Raw genomic sequence first — 21,608 nt, forward strand, 5'->3', positions numbered from 1 at the left:
CAACTGAAACTAAAAGGTTAGAGAGAAAGTTTTTCCTCCTCTACAGAGGGGCTAGAAGAAATCTTAACTATGTAATAGCTGTATAACTGGCAAATTACTTAAACTTTTTGTGCCTTTGTTTACTCACCTGTAATGTAAAATGGAGATAACAGTGCCTACCTTATAGTTTTTATGGGAGTTAAAAGAGTTAATAAATATAACATGGTTAGTACCATATCCAGCACACAATTTTTCTATTATATTCTATTACCCAACCCATAGGAAGCTCTTGAACTACATAGATCAGGAACTATTCGTCAAAATTTTGTAACTTCCGAATACAGAGTCAAACACTAGCATAGTAATTCCAGTGCCCGTGTTTGATTAGAGCTATAGATCCTGAAAGATAAAAACTTACTCCTACCAAAAGCTTACCTCTTTGGTCTTTGTCTGTTTGTATGAATACATGTATGTCAGATTATCAATGAAGCAGAGAATCCCCAAAGGATTCATCATTAGTAAAGTGAAGATACTAACTGCAGAGAGATGACTGATTAGCAGAGTGTCAGGTGACTCCTTTTATACTTCTTAAAATGGCCAGTTCACTGAGAAAGAAAATCTGAGCCTTCAACTTATATCCTTGGCCCTCATAGCAGTTACACAGTGATGATGTGGAATATATTTTTTAGAAAAAATGCTGTACAACAAAAATACATTTGTTAAAAATATATTATTAATATTAAAATGAAACAAAGCTATATGGCACCACTGCCTTATAAACAAACAACGTAAGTAGCAATATAGCAAGGAGGACAGGTGTTTTCAAAGTACCCAAAACATGCTTTTAAATTTTAACTCTATTTTTGGTCTTTGTTTTTTTTAACCTATGATGTCATTTCTTCTCTCTGCCCATTTAAATCCTATCCATTCTTTAGGTTTCCAGTTAAGCCCCAATCTTATTCTATGGTATCTTTTTTCTTTTTTTTTTTAAGATTTTATTTATTTATTTATTTGACAGAGAGAGACAGCGAGAGAGGGAACACAAGCAGGGGGAGTGGGAGAGGGAGAAGCAAGCTTCGGCGGAGCAGGGAGCCCTATGCGGGACTCAATCCCGGGACTCCGGAATCACGACCCGAGCCAAAGGCAGACGCTTAACCGACTGAGCCACCCAGGTGCCCCTCTATGGTATCTTTTCTCATGCCAGGCAACATGAAGTACTTTCTTTTGAATTCCTAAGGCAAAGGCTGTCTTTTGTGCTTTACTGGTACTCACCATGTTTTTATTAGGCAATGGTACCATAGCTATGGTAAAAGAATACAGTAAACATCAACATTGGCAGACTAAGCACTCATTAAAATATTCCCAGTGAAAAGTATCTAGATTTTGAAGGTAATAGAACGGTGACTGAATCCTAGCTATTACTAGCTTTGTTATCTGAGTCTATCTCATCATCTGTATTTCATAAGGCTCTAGAGCAAGGTTTAAATAAATAACAGGCACCTAAATAAATATCTCATTATAAACTGTGTTAAATGTTATAAAGAAAAAATATCACAGTGCTATCAGAAATGGAATCATGAGAAAGAGCGAGCCATACAAAGAACCGGGAGAAAGAACACTCTAAGTACAGAATGATCAGAGAATTAGGATAGTATATGATGCAATAAAGGGTCTGAAAGAACACCTGTACAGTTAGAGCCTAAGGAGCAAAGGAAGGAGAAGAGGCATGTAGTGATCACATGTGCTGTGCTCAGTCACACAGGGCCTTCCTTGCAGGTCCTATTAAAGGGTTTAGATTTTGGGACGCCTGGGTGGCTTAGTCGGTTGAGCAGCTGCCTTTAGCCCGGGTCATGATCCCAGGGTCCTGGGATCGAGTCCCACATCAGGCTCCTTGCTTAGCAGGGAGCCTGCTTCTCCCTCTCTCCTCTTCTGCTTGTGCTCTGTCAAATAAATAAAATCTTAAAAAAAAAAAGGGTTTAGATTTTATTCAGCATTTAATGAAAAATGTTTTAAATGGGAAATGACACAATGCAATCTTTGTATTTAAAAAGATCATTTTGCTTGATGAACAGAGAATGAACTGGAGAAAATCAAGAAAGAATAAGGAGACTTGTTAGAGGTTATCAGAATAGTTTAGGTAAGAAAGGATGGTGGCTTTGGTTAGGGAAGTATCTGGATACACAGAGATTGAGAAAGGGGCTCTGTCTGGGGCTTCTGGCTTAAGAATCAATGGAGGTACTATATACTGAAATGGTAAAATAATTGTTTCAGGAATGCTCAGTTGCAAACACTATGGAGAAATACAGCTGGTGACATCAAATAAGATACATAATAAGTCTGGTGCTCAGGTGATGTTGGGGAAAAGGAATACATCTGTAAGAGTAATCAACATAAGGGTCTAAACTGGAAACAGAAACACTAACAGTAGCTACTTTAATAATCAAAGTAGAATGCAAATTCTCCTTGATAAAAAAATGGCTCCATCAAGAGAAGAGTTTAAATTTTGTATACAACTAAAGAAAAAGTATCAATTAGAAAGGTTCTTATAAAAGTATAGAAATCTCAAAAAAAGAACAAAAGAGAAGAAAAACAGTATAAGCACAGAAAAAGACAATCTGAAAGGAAGATTCTTGGGCCCATTCAATAACTATCCTAGGAAAATGGTAGCCTACCCTTCCCAACCATCAGTGGCAAGTATATCTAGTGCATACAGATGTAAATTAGGCTTATTTAAAAGCTGCTAAATAGGGCGCCTGGGTGGCTCAGTTGGTTAAGCGACTGCCTTCGGCTCAGGTCATGATCCTGGAGTCCCGGGATCGAGTCCCATGCTCTCTATCTCTCATTCTCTCTCTCAAATAAATAAATAAAATCTTAAAAAAATTTAAAAGCTGCTAAATATAAAAAATGGTAAAGTTAACTATCCTTGTTCTGGTCTATGCTTACCAAGCATTAGAGCAGTTCTTCCTATCAATAAATTTTTAACTCCTTATTAAATATAACTCAGTATTTTTACCTGGGTCTCTGGCAAACATGTCTGAATTCTGATGATTCTGAGTCAATTTCCTATCATGTTGTGTCCTTTTAATAGAAATATTCATTTCTTTTAATTCAGTAAAGTTTGCTTCAATGTATAATTTCAAACACTTACTCTCAAAAATTTTTTTTAGAAAGTCTAATGATGTATTTATTGCATATATATTCTTGCCTGTCTTCCATTGCTAATATTTTCTCTTTCATCTTTTAAAATTCTCATTTGTTTCATTTTATTTTTCCTCTTGTATCCTCTATTGATTCTTCTGCAGTATCTCTTTGTCTTTGTGTTCAATTTAAGAAAATGCTTTCTTTTTCTTTCCTGGGTTCTGCTATCTCAGAATCAATCTCTTGGTTGTGAAGCCATTTTTTTCCATACAGTTCTTAAACTTCTATTTAGTGGTCTTCTTTCAAAGAAATGAATGTATTAGCTGTTGAAAATATTAAGATCAAATTTTCATCTAATCTATGCCAATGTTTTTGTGTGTAGCTAATTTTTATTTGTTGCCAAGCTTTGCTGTTTGTTTCCACTTCTTATTAATATCTTTGTATGAATGCCAGGATAGTTACTTTTTAACTAGTTATTACTGAATGAGTTGGATTTTGCTGGACCAGCTATTTGGCTGAACCAGAAAGTTAAGGGGTGCAGGAGGGATGGAAGCATAGTATCTTCATGGCCTTTGAAACCAAAGGACTGTCACACACACTACTCCACTTCTCCAAACCAAACCACATCAAGGAGGGCTTCTGTTTTAGCATGTTCACTCCAATTCCCATTAGTCTTGCCAAAACTAAAAGGATGATGTTTTTATACCTCAAAAAGGTATTTTTTTGAGGTATAAAAGGCTCCTCACCTTTAGAAAGAGTGATTTTGTCATATTCTAAGTTCTGCCACCACTGAGAATTCTCAACATTCCATGTTTTTACTCTTCCCTCTTTCTGTGTGGCTTCTGCCAGATCTCAAGCTGCGTAAGCAAGCCTTTGCCTATGTTTTGTTGTCCAGGTCTTAAATCTGTCATCTTAAGTTTTGCTTAATGTGAGGTGGAGTTCTGTTGGTAGAAGTGCGTGTATGTTTTATTTTCCTTGTTGCTTTTGTATGTTTTCTGGGGGAGATCAGATATTGACTTACCTTTACTCATACCTAAATAGTCTATATTCCTTATGCATCTATATAAATGAGAACCCTTCTATAATACTAAGGAGACAGTATCTTAGTAAATATTGAGAACTTGGCTTCCATACAGCATACCTATAGGGCAAGAATGTGCTGGCTAGAAGACGAAAGCATGCGTGGCCCCATTGGAGGTTTTGTTTCTCACTGAATTAACAAACTGGCATTCTGATTTCATATATGGGTCTCTATTTGTTTGGTTAATGTGAATTTATTTGGAATTTATCATTATGTAAGTGGATTTACCCCTTTCAGTTAATGGACCTAAAATGCTGAGGTTTACAACTGTATGTATTATGAAATAGCAAGGAAAGCCCTACATGCTACTTTGATTAGCTAAAAAAATTTATTAGGCTTTGTTACAAAAATAAATTCCAATCTAAGAAAAAAATATAAAATTATCAGTTGCTCAATTAGAAATTGTTTCACTTACTCCTTTAGTCACATCATTTTTTCCTTCTTCATCTTGTTGTTTATGAACACTAGCTGGTATGCTATGTATTCTTCTGGGTGTTTACACTTTTTATATGCCGCTGAAGTTTTATTGGAGAAGTGGATATGTTGATGTACACCACTAGAGTTTTACGTATGTTTAAATATGGCATGACCTTAAGTTTTCCATTACCACGTTCTTCCCCCCTAGGAACTTAGGTCATGTCCATGATACTTCACTATCTAGAAACACATAACATACCAAACTTGTATTATTTTCTCTTTAAACAGCAATAAAGGGTATTATAAACGTATCTTAAATCTTGATATTAACAAACATAATCTAATTCAAAAGTCAGAAAAAATTGGGATGACCAAATTTTCTCCGGCAATGCTATCATTGCATATGGTTTTTATGATCCTTTGGGATCACTGAGTTAGTAAAGGTATGTGTTTGGTTAGAGGACAGATTTTAAAAAATAAACACTTAAAAATTAATCCAAGTAACAGTGAAATACTCAAATGCCTACATCCTACTGAACACACTTTGACCTGGATTGTGAAGTAGGTTCAGACTAAACAAACACTAGATTAATAAAAGAGATCAAAACATAAAAATGTTAAGCTCAGAAAGTTAAACATTATTAAGAGGAAGAATTCTTAAAAACTCAAATAAACAACAAACAGACAGCAAGAATTTTATTACCTTCAGGCCGATATTGCGCAACAATTGTGACAGCTTGGCCAGCATTTTTCAAAGCGGCTGCTGCTTGCTCATGGCTGGCAGTTCTGAGGTCAACACTGTTTACCTGTAAATCAAATTGAATCTTAAATTTGAAAGAAATTGTTTACACTGAATAGCCTGTTCTTTGAGTAGGCACAGAAAAAAAAAATTACATGCAGTAACTTTACCACTAAAATATCTTCTTGTTCCAATTTACTAAAGTATATCATGGAGTAAAAATATTACTATTAATGAAAGCAATTTTATTCACTAAGAATACTTTGCTTAACATCAAGTGAGCAAAACCAAAACATCTTTTTTAGAAGATTTTATTTATTTATTTGACAGAGAGAGAAACGAGAGAGGGAACACAAGCAGGGGGAGTGGGAGAGGGAAAAGCAGGCTTCCGCTGAGCAGGGAGCCCAATGCGGGGCTCGATCCCAGGACCCTAGGATCATGACTGAGCCTAAGGCAGTTGCCCAACAACTGAGCCACCCAGGTACCCCAAAATCAAAACATTTTCTTCCAGGTTTTCCGGGAAGTTGCCTACCAATCTCTTGGGAAACATACCTTAATTTGATAACTTGAAATATCAACAAATGTCATCATATTGTGCAGCTTATTTCACTAGTAACTCAAACAACAGGAGGGACATTCATTTTGTATGTAGCATCCTTTCAACTTCTGCCATACTTTCACTCCTATTACTCATTTCAGTTCCAATTCTCTTCCCCAAACTAAGATTCCATTCTTTTGGAGTAAAGTATTAATAGCTCAAATTTCGAAGATGGACTTTTAAATAGAGTAAATGTTATCAAATGAACAAGGAGACATGCTTTGAAGACAGGGCCCTTCCTTGGGTAAATAATTACTGAGGTGATCAATTCCACTCGAAAGTAAGCAACTTAATTCTTATTTCTGAAAGGCTGCCGATACCTAGTATATACTGCAAGCACACTATCTTAGACACTATACCTTTTCCACTATTAGCAACACTTAAATGGACATTCATGGGAGCATTATATTTGAATGGTAATAGCTTTAAATACTTATTGTTTTTTCCCCCTAAAAATCCTCAGTGAATAGACTACAGTAATGCTTGAAACCTTGATCAAATATTTTTGGAAAGGAAGAACTGTCAAGCCATTTTTATATGAAAGCGTGTTTTGTCGACATCAAATCTCAAACCTGTTAAAGATCATATACCAATTTTGGAAAAAATGACTAGGAGCCCAGAAATTCTTGGGATTATAAAATTTATATGAAAGAACATTTTAACCATGTAAAGACCTGACATTTGGTATTATCTATAAAGGATGTTATTATGCAGCTAAGTTAAAACAAATATTTTTTTAAAAAAAAAGTTTTTATTTAAATTCCAGTTAGTTAACATACAGTGTAATGTTAGTTTCAGGCATACAAGTTAATGATTCAACACTTCCATACAATACCCAGTGCTCATCATAACAAGTGCACTCCTTAATCCCCATCACCCCCACCCACCTCCCCTCTGGTAACCATCCGTTTTTTTCCTCTATAGTTAAAGAGTGTTTTATGGTTTGCCTCTTTTTCCCTCTGCTCATGTTTTCTTTCTTAAATTCCACATATTAGTGAAATCATATGATGTTTTTCTCTGAATGACTTACTTTGCTTAGCATAATATTCTCTAGTTCCATCTATGTCGTTGCAAATGGCAAGAGTTCATTCTTTTTTATGGCTGAGTAATACTCCATTGCGCACGTGCACGCGCGTGTGTATAAATAAATATATATAAAATACCTCACATCTTTTTTTTTTTTAATACACCACATCTTTATCCATTCATCAGTCCATGGACATTTGGGTTGTTTTCATATTTGGCTATTGTAGATAATGCTGCTATAAATACTGGGGTACATATATCCCTTTGAATTAGTATTTTTGTGTTCTTTGGGTAAATACCTAGTAGTTCTTGAATGAAAATCAAGATCAAAAAAACTTTAAAGAAATGTAACACAATGTAATGTGCTTTTATTGGAGATTAGTTCTAGCTGAAGGCTATAAAAAAAACTCAACACAATGTATAAATAATTCTACTTTGAGCAAAAAGTAGAATTTCAAATTCCCTGAAAAACAAATTAGTGAAGAAATATAAATTTTCATAGATAATTGCAGGAAAAATTATAATTCTTTTTTTCCTTAAGACCTTCCTTCCTTCAGGGCGCCTGGGTGGCTCAGTCGTTAAACGTCTGCCTTTGGCTCAGGTCATGATCCCAGGGTCCTGGGATCAAGTCCCGCATCGGGCTCCCTTCTCTGCAGGAGACCTGCTTCTCCCTCTCCCACTCCTCCTGCTTGTGTTCCCTCTCTCGCTGTGTTTCTCTCTGTCAAATAAATAAAGAAAATCTTAAAAAAAAATCTCCTTCCTTCCTTCCTTTCTCTGAGAGCAAGCGAGTAAGCAGGGGGGGAGAGAGAGGGGCAAGCAGACTCTGTGCTGAGTTCGGAGCCCAACACAGGGCTCGATCCCACGACCCTGAGATCATGACCTGAGCCAAAATCAAGAGTCTGATGTTTAACCGACTTGAGCCACCCAAGCATCCTGAAAAGATTATAATTTTTAATGAATTATTCCTGAGCAGCAAATTTTTTTTGCTACAGAAAAGATCTGAAGACACCTTGTATAGAGTCAAAAAAGAATTTAATAAGACTACAAATTATAAAAACTTTCTAAAATATCACCATTTTAATAGAAGATACATTATCAAGGATATTTTAGAAGAAATCCTTGCACTGAGAGAGACATATTTGTGTAAACAGCCTTAAAGTCACTTTTTTTTACACTATCACTTAAAAAATTTACAGAAAACCCACATTTTTAAAGTGTACAATTCAGTGGTTCTTAGTACCTTCAAAGGTATGTGTAATTAGCACTATGATCTAATTCCAAACATTTTCATCACTTCAAAAAGAAACCCACTACCCATTAGCAGCCATTCCCCTTCTCCCTTAGCTCCTGGCAACTATTAATCTACTTTGTCTCCATGGATTTATCTATTCTGTACATTTTAAATAAATGGGATACTATGATATGTGACCATTTGTGTCTAGCTTCTTTCACTTAGCATGCTTTCATGGTTCATCTTTGTTGTAGCATGTATCAGTGTCCCATTACTTACTACGGCTGAATAATAGTCTATCATATAGATACTCCACATTTTATCTGCATTTTAACTTTATTCCTAGGTGTTTTATAAGTGAAACTGTTTTTTTTTTTTTTAAGACTTATTTATGTTAAGGGGGGAGAGGGAAGGAAAGGGGAAGGCAGAGGGGGAGAGAGAGAGAGAGAGTGAGAGAGTACAAGGGTGGGTAGGGGCAGAGGGAGAGAATGAGAATCCTCCAGCAGACTCCCTGCTGAGCAAGGAGCCTTAAGTGGCACTTGATTCCAGGACCCTGGAAATCAAGAGTTGGATGCTCAACCGACTGAGCCACCCAGGTACCCCTTCTTAATTTCACTTTCAAGTAGTTCAATGTTGGTACATAGAAATACAGCTGTTTCTTGCACAGTGGTTTTCTGTCCTGCAAACTTGCTGAACTTGTTTATTAACTCTAATAGCTTTTTTGTTGTTGTTGCTGGATTTTCTAATATTGTCTATATATAAGAGATCATGACATCTGCAAATAGAGATAGTTTTCCTTCATTGTCTTAAATCTGGAAGCCTTTTACTTCTTTTTCTTGCCTAACTGCCCTGTTTAAAAACTCCAGTGTGATGTTGAATACAGGTGATAAGAGTAGACACCCTTGTCTTGTTTATGATCTTAGAGGGAAAGACGTAATGGTGTTGGTTTCGAGAAGTGCTTTTTCTGTGTCTATTGAGATGATTGTGTCATTTATGTCCTTTACTCTATTAATACAGTGCTTACTTTGATTAGTTTTCTAATGCTGAACCAACCATTCATTTCTTGGATTAATTTCACTTGGTTATGGTATACAGTCCTTTTTTAAATTCTGGTATATAATGTTTTTTATCATTCTGTCTCCAGTTTGCAATTTTGTTGAGGATTTTTACATCTCTAAGGATGTAAGGAATATTGGTTTGTTGTTTTCTCCTTCTATTATGTCTTTGTCTGGTTTGATAAAAGAACAATATTGTCCTCCTAGAATGAGTTGGGAAGTGTTCTTCATGCCTATTCCTTTTTTGGGAAGTCTATGAATGACTGGTGTTAATTCTTTAAGTGTTTGGTAGACCGTACCAATGAAACCATCTGGTCCTGGGCTCTTACCCTTGTGAAATGTTTTATCAATTCAGTCTCTTTAATTGTTATAGGTCTATATGGATTTTCAATTTCTTTTTGAGTCAGTTTCAATAGTTTATGTCTTTCTAGAAATTCATCAACAATGATATATACAATATATACTATATCATATATAATCTATAGAACATATACATTATAAAATGTACTTTGTCTTTAGTAACAATTTTTATCTTAGTTTTCTTTGTATGATATCAGTATAGTCACTCCAGGTGTTTCCTGATTACTGCCTGCATAGTATATCCTTTCCAACCTTTTAGTTTTAATCTTTGTTGAAAAGTAAACCACTGTCTTTGAATCTAAAATGTGTATGTCATAGACAGCACATAGTTGGATCCTGTTTTTTTTAAAGACTTATTTGAAAGAGAGGGAGAGCACGTGCATGCACGTGCAAGGTGGGTAGGGGGGGAGGCAGAGGGAGACTCAAAGAGACTCCCCAGTGAGCACAGAGCCCGACATAGGGTTCGATCTCACGATCCTTAGATTGTGACCTGAGCCAAAAACCAAGAGTCAGATGATCAACTGACTGAGCCACCCAGATGCACCCTGGATCCTGTTTTTTTTTTTTTTTAAATCTACCCTGTTAATATCTTTTAATTGGAGTGTTTAATTCATTTACATTTAATGTAGTTATTGAAAAGGTAAGATCTGTGTCATCTATTTTGCTACTTGTTTTCTTCATGTCTGGTATCTTTTCTGTTCCTTCATTCCTCCATTTCTACATTCTTTTGTTAAACAGATAATTTCTAGTGTACCATTTTAACTCCCTTGTTTATTATATATATTTTCAGCTATTTATCTTGGTGGTTGCCTCTGGATTATAATTAACATAATGTTCTACTTTGGATTATACCATCTTAATTTCATTGGTATATAAAACTCTGTGCCCTCTTACCTGCCTTGTGATACTATTGTCACATAAATTACATCTTTATAAAATGTGTGCCCATCAGCACAGATTTAAATTATTGCTTTATTCAGTTGTCTTTTGAATCAGACAGGAGAAAAAAGGAGTTACAAGCAAAAAATACACTTATACTGTATTACATTTATCTATGTAGTTACCTTTAACAACACTATTTCTTCACATGGATTTAGGATTTAGGTCTACAGTCTTTTTATTTTAGCCTGAAGGATTCCCTTCAGTATTTCTTGCAGGACAGAGATCTACTAGAGATGAACATCCTCAGCTTTTATTTACTTGGGAATGTCTTGATTTGTCGTTTCTGAAGGATAGTTTTGCTCCTGGATATAGAATCCTTGGTTAATAACTTTTTTTCTTTCAGAACTTTGAGTATGTCATCCTACTGTCTTCTGGCTTCCATGGATTTTGATGAGAAATCACTGTTAATATTATTGAAGATTCCCTGTATGTAATGAATCATTTCTCTCTACTATCAAGATTCAATATTTGTCTTTTGACAGTTGGATTATGGTATGTGTATGGTATGGATCTTTTCAAATTTATTCTACTTGGAGTGCATCACTAAGCTTCTCAGATGTGTACAATGTTTTTCCATCACATTTTGAAAGTTTTCAGTCATTATTTACTCAATCTTTCTGGCACTTCCTAGCTCTCCTGTCATTCTGTGACTTCATTATGTATATGCTATACACTTGATGATATCCCCACAAGGTTTTGAGGCTCTTAATTTTTCTTCATTCTTTTTTTTTCCCCCCTGTTCTTCATCTGGATAATCTCAAGAGATGTATCTTCAAGTTTGCTGATTTTTTTCTTCTGCTAGCTCATAGCTGTTGTTGAGTTTGTCTAGAGCATTTCTGCTTTTTAGTTACTGTATTTTTCAACTGCAGAGTTTCTATTTGGTTCTTCTTTATAATAGAAATCTCTTTACTGGTATTCTCTACCTGCTGAGATATTGTTCCTTTATTTTTCCTTTCATTATTTAGTTATTTGAGCATATTTAAAATATCTGATTTAATGTCTTGGTTTAGTAAATCCAATGTTCTGCTTCCTTAGGGACAGTTTCTATTGACTGCTTTCCCCGTTCCGTGTATAGGCCGCATTTTCTTGTTTTAGGTCAAAACAGAGAGCTTTGCAAATGGGTTCTTAAAGAACCACCAGACAGGTCAAATTATGACAATTCTCTGGGAAAGACACTCTGAAAGTTCTACTCGCATCTTGCTCTCTGGTGGCTGTGAGGTTACTGATTTTCACCATAAATGTGGACTATTTGTCAAGACTAATGTGATGCTAGAGAGCAGAGGATGGGACTTAAGCAAGTTAATACTCCAAAAATTCCCTCTTATGAAGATTTAGCCTTTTTTTTTTTTTTTGAATAAACTTTCTAAAGTGCTGCAAGCCTTTGGTTAAATTCCAGAGTTCTGAACAACTTCATTTTGACAATTTTGGCTACTTTTCTCTCTTTATAGAGGAGAGAAGTCTTTTGGATCACTTGTGATTCTAAGATTCTATGAGTCTAAATTTTTAGCAAACATAAATTGTATTCTACACCATACTTCTCATAACTGGAATAACAGTAATACCTAATTTATACAATACTGAAAACTATAGTGTTCTATATATGTAATGAATCTTGATTTCAAAAGCCTCTTTCTTCAACAAAATTAAATTTATCAGAAAGAATATTTTATAAAACCTATGATTTATTTCCATGCTTTCCCAAATAACTTATTTGTACTTTTCTCAGTGATGTGGGTTATCATTAAGAACACCAATAAGAGGGATGGTCTTTAGAATACTAGTTTACAAAGTTTGGTCCCCAGAGCAGCACTATCAGTATCTCATGAAAACTTGTTAGAAATATAGAATTTTAGATCCTACCCAAGTCATACTGAATTGAAAACTAAGAATCTGTTTTTTAACAAGGCCTTGAAATGATCCTGATTCAAGATGAAGACTGAAAACAGCTAAATTTTGTCTAATGAGGTACTTAGTTTGTTCCTGACTAACAGGCTTTTCAGTTTTGAGTATCTTTTTTCATGTTTTCCTCCAGAAGTTTGTCCTACTGCTCTCAGGTTACTTCCCTGGAGAAGTTTAGTAACCATTAAAATGTTAAGGCTACTGATGCATATAGACTAACATAAGGCTATATGTAACTTACACTCACATTAGGGTGAGCAAGTGGCCTGGACTGTCTGGGATTTTCAGTTTTAAAATCAAGACTAAAGGCATTTCCAGACATGGGGCTTTCAGTGCTAAAGCTGGGAAAGTTCTGGGTGAACGAGTCTGCGCTGGTCAGTCTACCATACTGTAGCAGTATGTCAGTGACCCATATAAAATTGTCCCACATGGACAATTTAAAAAAACATCTATTTTTGCTTTGAATATTTTGCACCTAACTCTAAGCCAACTGAAAATTTATTTTGACACAAAGTGTGAAGTAAGGCTCTAAGCTAATTTTATTCCCCCAAACAACTAGCTAATTAGTCTAACATTTATTTTTAACAAATTCATTCCTTTCCACCAATTTGTCCTTATCACACTATAACTTATTTAAAAAATTTAAATTACAGTATAAAATTACAAGGAGTAAAATGTAAAAATTTGAACAGTTCAGTTGAAAGAATTTTCAACACCTGTATACACACATGAAACCACAAATGCAAACAAAATATATACATTTTCCATCATCCAACTCAGAAATTTCCATCATACCTCTTTATAATCAGTATAATCACCAGCAACCACTGACTTCTCTCACTAGAAATTATTTTCTACTCATGATTATCATGTAACTGGAATCTTACTGTGTGTTTTTGTGGTGTTTTTACTCAATGTGATGTTCTTTAGTGTAATCTATATTGTTGTGTTTCAGTAGTTTGTTATTTACTGGTAAGTAGTGTTATATTGTATAAATGTACTCCAACTTATTTAGCTATTTGACTACTGATGGACACTTGAGTCATTTCCAGATCTAAATTATTATTAATAAAGCTGTTATGAACATTTCTGTTAAGTGTTTCTGTAGACATGGTTTCTTGGGTAAAATCTGGGTGATAAGGTTAGTTGTATGTTTAATTTCTCAAAAACTTCCCCCAAAATTCTTGTAGTGACTGTACAATATGCCCAACAGTAATGAACAAGAGTTACCAGTGCACTACATCCTCACCAATGTATGTCAACATTTTTTTTTTTTTTAGCCATTCAACTGGGTGAGATATGGGATATATGCTGGCCCTCCACAGTTAAAAATCCACATATAACTTTTGACTCTCCAAAATCTTTTTTTTTTTAAGATTTTATTTATTTGACAGAGAGAGACACAGCGAGAGAGGGAATACAAGCAGGGGGAGAGGGAGAGGGAGAAGCAGGCTTCCCGCCGAGCAGGGAGCCCGATGTGGGGTCTCGATCCCAGGACCCTGGGATCATGACCCGAGCTGAAGGCAGACGCTTAACGACTGAGCCACCCAGGCGCCCCTCCAAAATCTTAATAGCCTACTGTTGACTAGAAGTCTTACCAATTGTATATATATTATATACTTTATTCTTACAATAAACTACAGAAAATGTTATTAAGAAAATCATGGGGGGGTGCCTGGGTCAGCTTAGTCAGTTAAGTGTCCGACTCTTGATTTCAGCTCAGGTTGAGCCCCCCCATCCCATCAGGCTCCCTGCTCAGTGGGAAGTCTGATTGTCTCCCTCTCCCTCTGCTCCTCCCCTTACTCATGTGCTTTCTCTCTCTCTCAAATAATAAATCTTAAAAAGAAAATCATAAGGGAAATATATTTAGCATACTAGACTGTATTTATCCAAAAAATCTGCACATAAGTGGACGCATGCAGTTCAACCCCGTGTTGTTCAAGGATCACCTGTATCTCCTTTTATTTAGGCATAATTTACCCTCAATAAATTCATCTTTTTAGCTTATAGTTAAAGAGTTTGACAACTGTATATGTTGTGTAAACACTGTCACAATCAAGATACAGAAAAGTTAAATCACTCCCACCTAAATTCCTACAAACCCCTTTACTCACTGTGTTTTTCTGCACTGCCCTGATGCCTCATGTTAAGCACCCTTTCATGTGTTTATAAGCCATTCATATATCTTGTTTTGTGAAATATCTATTTAATTCTTCTGCTCATTTTAAAAACTGGGTTACTTGGGGTGCCTGGGTGGCTCAGTCAGTTAAGCATCTGCCCCTTCGGCTCAGGTCATGATCCCAGGTCCTGGGATTGAGCCCCAAATCAGGCTCCTTGCTCAGTGGGGAGCCTGCTTCTCCTTTCCCTCTGCCTGCCTCTCTGTCTACTTGAGCTTTCTCTGTCAAATAAATAAATGAAATCTTTAAAAAAAAAAAACTGGTTTACTCATCTTTTTATTGTTAATTTGTGGGAGATGTTTATGTATTCTGGATGCAAGTCTTTTGTCAGATACAGGCAGTAAGAATATTTTTTCCTACTCTGTTGCTTGCCCATTTGGTTTATTTATTTATTTATTTGTTTGTTTGATGTAGTGTTCCATGACCCTCCAATGTAGTTAACCTTATTTTTGGTGTGTGTGTGTGTGTGTGTGTGTGTATATATATATATATATATATATATATATATATATATATATGTAAAGGGCCAATTTGGTTTCTTAATGCACCCTTTTTATGGTTAGTATTCTATGTATCTTGTCCGAGAGACTGTTGTCTACTGCAGGGTTGCAAAGATATCTTCCTATGTTTTCTTCTAGGAGGATTATGATTTGGGCTTTACATTTAGATTTATAAATCCATGTAGAATTAATTTTTACATTTGGACTAACATGGGGTTGAAGTTCATGTTTTTCCATATAGATATTTAGTTGTTTCAGCATCATTTATTTAAAAAGATTTTCTTTTCAGGGCGTTTGGGTGGCTCAGTTAGGCATCTGACTCCTGATTTTGGCTCAGGTCATGATCTGGGGGCTGTAAGATCAGCCCTGCAGTGGGCTCTGTGCTCAGCGAGGAGTCTGTTTGACATTCTCCCCCTCCCCCTGTGCTTTCTCTAAATAAGTGTTAAAACAAAACAAAAAAAGACTTTCATCACTGAACTTAGCCCCTTAGTCCTATTTAAGAAATCTTAATCTAATCCAAGTTCACTAAGATTTTCTTGTATGTTTTCTCCTAGAAATTTAGTTGTTTTTTTTTTTTAAGATTTTATTTATTCATTTGAGACACAGAGATACAGAGAGAGAGAGAGAGAGAGAGAGCGAGCATGAGCAGGGAGAGAGGCAGAGGGAGAGGGAGAAGCAGGCTCCCCCAGGAGCCCGATGTGGGGCGGATCATGACCTGAGCCAAAGGCAGACGCTTAACCATCTGAGCCACCCAGGCGCCCCTAGAAATTTAGTTCTATCATCCATTTCAAATTAATTTTTGTAGATGGTGAGTGATAAAGACACAAATTTCTTTTTTCTTTTGTCTACTTATTCTATCAATTATGGAAGAAGGTGTTTAAATCCCCAACTTGATTGTAGATTTTTCCATTTCTTTCCTTAGTTCTGGCAATTTTTGCTTCATGTATTTTGAAAGAATTATTAGGCAAATGCACACTGAACACTGTTATGTCTTCATGATTAAATAATGTTTTTCATCATTATAAAAAAATCTATCAATACTACTATTTGTCTTGAAGTCTATTTTGCCTCACAGGAGTATGTCACACCATCTTTCATATTTTGTTTATACAGTTTACTTTCTTCTACTCTTTTACTTAGAACATATGAGTCTTTATATATTTAAAGTGAATTTCTGGTGAAGAGTATATATTTGGGTCTTGGTTTTTTTTTTTTGAACCAAGCTGATAATTTCTGCATCTTAAGAGTGTTAACTGCAATGTAGATACTAACAGAGTTGGATTTCAATCTCACATCTTCATATTGCTTTTTACTTCCTCTTTTTTTCCCTCCTTTTCTGCCTTTGTTTGTAAGAAGCACATATTTTTTTCATATTTCACTTTATTCCCTGTATTGAATTTTTAAAACTACAGCTCTTGGGAGTATTTCTAGGGCTTCGTCCAGAAATAATGACATGTAAATATAAGATCTCACAGTCCACTTTCAAATAATTTTATATCACTTCACAAACTATGAGAAACACTAGTATAATCCCATTTTCCCTGTCAATTTGTGCTCTAGTGCCCTTTTATTTTACTTCTATATGTCAATAACCCCTTGTATATAATGCAATTATTTTTGTTTTAAATAGCTAATAGTCTTAGCAAATATATACAATTATTTTTTTAAAAATTAAAAAATGTGTATTTTATATTTATCCAGGTACCCCTTCTGTTGTTCTTAATTTCCTTCTGCAGATCTAGGGTTTCATCTGGTATAATTTCTCCTTAACCAGAACAATTTCTTCTAGTATTTCTTATAGGTTTGCAAGGGACAAATTCTCTAAGCTGCTTGTCTGTTTGAAAATGTCTTTATTTCAACTTCATTTCTCTCTCTTTTTTTTTTAAAGATTTTATTTATTTGACAGAGAGAGACACAGCGAGAGAGGGAACACAAGCAGGGGGAGTGGGAGAGGGAGAAGCAGGCTTCCCGCGGAGCAGGGAGCCCGATGCGGGGCTCGATCCCAGGACCCTGGGATCATGACCTGAGCCGAAGGCAGACGCTTAACCACTGAGCCACCCAGGCGCCCTCAACTTCATTTCTCTTAAATAATTTCACTGGATATAGGATTCTAGATTTACAGTTTTTTCCTTAAGCACTTTAAAGGTATCTTTCAGTTGGCTTTGCCTTCTAATATTTCTATCGAGAAGTCAGTTGTCATTTGTATTGTTCCTACATAGGTAATGTATTGTTTCTAAGACTGCTTTTAACAAGTGCTCTTTAGTGTAGCTTTCTAGTATATCTAGGTCTTGTTTTCTGAGCTTCACAGACCTGTGGGTTGGTATTTTTCATCAGTTTTAGAAAATAGTCATTATGTTTTCAGAGATTCTGTCTCCTCTTTATTAGATTGATGCTGTTCCATAGATCTTGGATGCTCTGGTCTTTTTCTTCCCAAATTCTACACACTGCCCCTTATGTTTCAGGTTGGAAACTTTGTCTGTCTTAGGCTCAAGTTCACGGATTCCTTCCTTTGTTGAGTCCAGTGTGCTATTGTCTTTTAAATATAAAATTTTCATTTGTGACAGTTTTTTTTAATTTCTAGCCATTCCATGGGATCCTTTTTTGTAGTATTGATGTGTCTAAATTCTCCAATCTTTTCATCCATATTTTCTACCTTTACTCCTACATTTAGTATTTTTCATCATCACCTCATCCTCATCATGATTTTATCATACTTATTTTCAAGTCCGTGTTTGGTAAATTCAACATCTGAGCCTTCTCTTGATTTAATTCTATTGACTGCTTTCTGTCTTGACAACTAGTTTTCTTTTCTTCCTTTTTTTGCATGTTTTGTAATTTTTAATTGTAAAATAGACAATTTCAGATAAAATAACAATAGAGGCTGAAACAAGTACTATTTAATCCCAGAATAGGGAACAACCCTTGTGTTGGGCCACAAGAGTGGGGGGAACTATAACTACATTTTATTGCAGTTTTAATTAAGTTTAGCTTCAGATGTTTTGAGAGCAGGATTAAGACGTTTTCCCCTGAGGGATGTAAGGTGGAAGTATTAGCACTAGATCCTGGAGACTACCAGGATCACTTAGCGTTTTATAGCAGAACTACTGACTGTTAAAACTGTCTGCTTTATAAACCTGCTGCCAGTTTTAAGTTCTCTTTGTTCTCAAGATCTGTCCCAGGCTTGCCGTGTCTTGGAGATATCACTCTGTCCACACAGTCTCAGAGGGCTTTTTCTGAACTCTCTTATCTCCCCCCAACCTTTATATCTTAACAGCTCAAGTACAGAGTTCCCAGGGCTGGTTTTCACAGATCTTCTGCCCAAGGTCCCCTATTTTTATTGAGCAGGTACCTTGTATGATTCAGGAATGATTTTTTTCTCAGTTCTCTTCTGTTGGTTCCCAAACTTTGGTTTATTGCATGTGAGCACTCAGTCAAGACCAATGGGAAAGAGTTGACAGGTGTTAAGACTTGCTCTGTGGCTTCCTAGAATTTTTATTAGTTTTTCTAGTCCAGTGATGCCATTACATGTTAGGTAAAGTTTTGGCTGGTTTCCACCATCCCCATCTATTCTTTCTCTTTCTCTCATCACTCTATCAAGTACTACTGAAAACAAACTCACAATGTAAAATTTAGAATAAAACAATTTATCACAGGTCACATGCATTAGTTACCTATAAGCTTCAGAAAATAGAACTATTACTTATAGCACTTAAGATAAAATAGTTAAAGGAAAAAATCTAAAAGAATATTAGAAACTATAAATAACAAAGAATCCACAAAAACCACCAAGACAGACTGGAAAAAAAAAAAGAATTTCTAGAAAGCAAAGGGTACTCTGAAATTAAAAAAATAGTTTTCACTTAAAGAGATGAAGAAAATTTATGAACTAGAAAACAGATATGACTGAAATTAAGTACAAGGAGAGTTGATAAATATGAAATTGGGGTTAAAAGACATGCAGAATAGAAAGATAATATCCTCTCAAAGGAACTGAAGGAGGACAGAATCCACACAATGTGGGAAAGGCAAAATTTGAAAAAAATAACTGGCTAAGATTCCAGAATTGATTAAAGACAGGACTCCTCTCATCCAGGAAGCAGAATGAATCCCAAAAAGAATAAATAAAATGCTAGATATAAACACATTTTAGTTAAACTGTAGTATACCAAAAAAAGTAAGAGACTTTAAAAAGCAGTCGGTGAAAAAAAAGAACAAACCAAATCACTTGCAAACAAGATACGGTGCAGATCTTTGTAAACAGCAACAGAAGAAGCCAGATAGCATAAAACAGTTATCTTCAAAGTACTGACAGACAACAGCTGTCAACCTAGCACTTTAGACTGAATTATATTTACAAGTGAGGGTGAAATAAAGATAATTTGATGAAGCAAATATCAAGCCAAAAAGAGCCATATGAATATCAGGCAACATAGCTTCTAGGGTAAAAACCATTATTATAAAGAGGATTATTACATAATGATAAAAAATTTCAACTCACCAGGAAGGAATAATGATTCTAAACTTAGATGCATCTAATAACATAGTTTCAAAGATATAAAAATTAAATACCACTGCAAGGACAAACTGCTAACCCCACCATCACATTCAGAAGCTTAAAAAATTTTTTTTAATAATACATCAAACAGACAACAGGTTAAAGTATAAAGAAGAACTGCACTACACAAATAACAAGGTTAGTAAACATACAGATAACCTCGCAGTCAACAAATAGAGAATACATGCTTTCTTCAAGCACATTTATAAAGACTGACCCGCTTACAGGTTAAGTCAAATATCAAAAGAAAATCTATCCTATAGAACGTGTTCTCTGACAACACTGCAATCCTACAATTAAGTTGCAAAATGGTAAGAAAATAACCAAAATATCTCCCATAACTTTAGGATGTAAAAAACAAAACTTTTAATAATAGGTCAGGTCACAGTTATAATAATAAAAACATAATTTGATTAACATATCCTACCGATATAATACGATCTCCTTTTCTGAGCTCTCCACTAAGATCAGCAGGTCCTCCAGCCAAGATAAAGGAAATAAATATTCCTTCTCCATCTTCACCTCCTACAATGTTGAAACCCAGGCCTGTTGAGCCACGATGAAGAACAACTTTTCTAGGTTCCCTAAAAAATTAGAAAAATATTGAACACCTTAGAAATTTTATATAGAACTTGACATTGTATCAGTGAGAATGCTCTACTGATAACTCTTATATTATCAAACTATAAAGAAAGCTAGATGAAAATTAAAAAGGTTTTCAAGGCAGAGTAGAGAGATTCTAAGAGGCTTAGAAATTAAAAGGAAAAATTCTAATTTTAAATAAAAGCTAAAAATCCTTGTTAAAAACCAATGATTTTTGTTAAAAAACAAACATGAAACTAAAACAAAAAGGAGAAAAAATTGTGGTAATTAAAAAAAATAATGACATAAAGAACCTACTCAAGAAATATATACCCTTATGAAAAGCTGATGTTGTACACATATTACCTATGAAGCAGTCACTGCCCTTACTTCCTAGATGTTGTAAAGGCAGATAAACCTTTGTCTTAGAAAAGGTAGGCCCTTTTTCCAGTCTCAAAAGGATGAATCATGACTAACCTAAGTCAGTCATAGCAATCTCATTCCTCTTTGCTAAGTTGAGGCTAAGACCCTATTTTGGCCTCTGAGAAATAAAGGTAAATTTTATTGTCATTTCCCAAGGAAAGATAGACCGTAACAAAAACAAAGCACATTTTGTTCCCTTCCCCACCCAAAATCACCCCCACACAAAAAATGAACAATAAAATCCCATTACTGATTTAGACATATTCTAACCATGAAGGTAAGACAAGAAGAATCCCAGAGACACCATGGACCTAAGGGTTGCTACATAATTGCTGGAACTGCCCATCTCTAAACTTTCTATATAATTATTTTTTACTTAAGTCACAAACTTCCATCTCTCTCTCTGCTGTTCACCCATTCTAAGATGAGCCTTCTCCCCCATCCCCTATTTTTTTTTAATTTTTTATTGTTATGTTAATCACCATACATCATTACTTCTTGATGTAGTGTTCCATGATTCATTGTTTGTGCATAACACCCAGTGCTCCACGCAGAACGTGCCCTCTTTAATACCCATCACCAGGCTAACCCATCCCCCCACACCCTCCCCTCTAGAACCCTCAGTTTGTTTTTCAGAGTCCATCATCTCATCCCATTTTTTAAAATCTCTGAAATCAGAATACAACTTACCACTACTAGTGTTTCCCATTTGCTGCCAGTTATAAATGGTTGTGTGAATAGCATTTATAGTAAGACCATGAAAATTCCAGCAGCAGGTATGATGAGATACAGAATATTAGAATGTATCATATTTGGTAAATATTTTTAAAAAATTTAACTGGATTTTTTAGAACATTCCAAAAAGCTATTGGTAACAAAAGGCTTAACAAAAGTAATTTTAAAGAT

At 35.2% G+C, this 21,608-nt stretch overlaps 1 protein-coding gene across 10 annotated transcripts in view; it reads right to left on the reverse strand.

Annotated features, from left to right (window-relative positions):
- Positions 1–21,608, reverse strand: part of DLG1 (discs large MAGUK scaffold protein 1) — a 258,605-nt gene that overhangs the window by 53,652 nt on the left and 183,345 nt on the right. For all 10 annotated transcript variants that reach the window (XM_073895197.1, XM_025876309.2, XM_025876298.2 and 7 more), the window contains 2 exons: positions 20,125–20,281; positions 5,319–5,421 (listed from right to left, as the gene is read on the reverse strand). In XM_073895197.1, coding sequence (XP_073751298.1) covers positions 5,319–5,421; positions 20,125–20,281 — 260 coding nt within the window. The remainder of the gene's footprint in view (positions 1–5,318; positions 5,422–20,124; positions 20,282–21,608) is intronic.

Source organism: Callorhinus ursinus, unplaced genomic scaffold, assembly GCF_003265705.2.
Source record: "Callorhinus ursinus isolate GAN/ISIS: 27379988/994484 unplaced genomic scaffold, GSC_fseal_2.0 scaffold1, whole genome shotgun sequence".
NCBI lineage: Eukaryota > Metazoa > Chordata > Mammalia > Carnivora > Otariidae > Callorhinus > Callorhinus ursinus.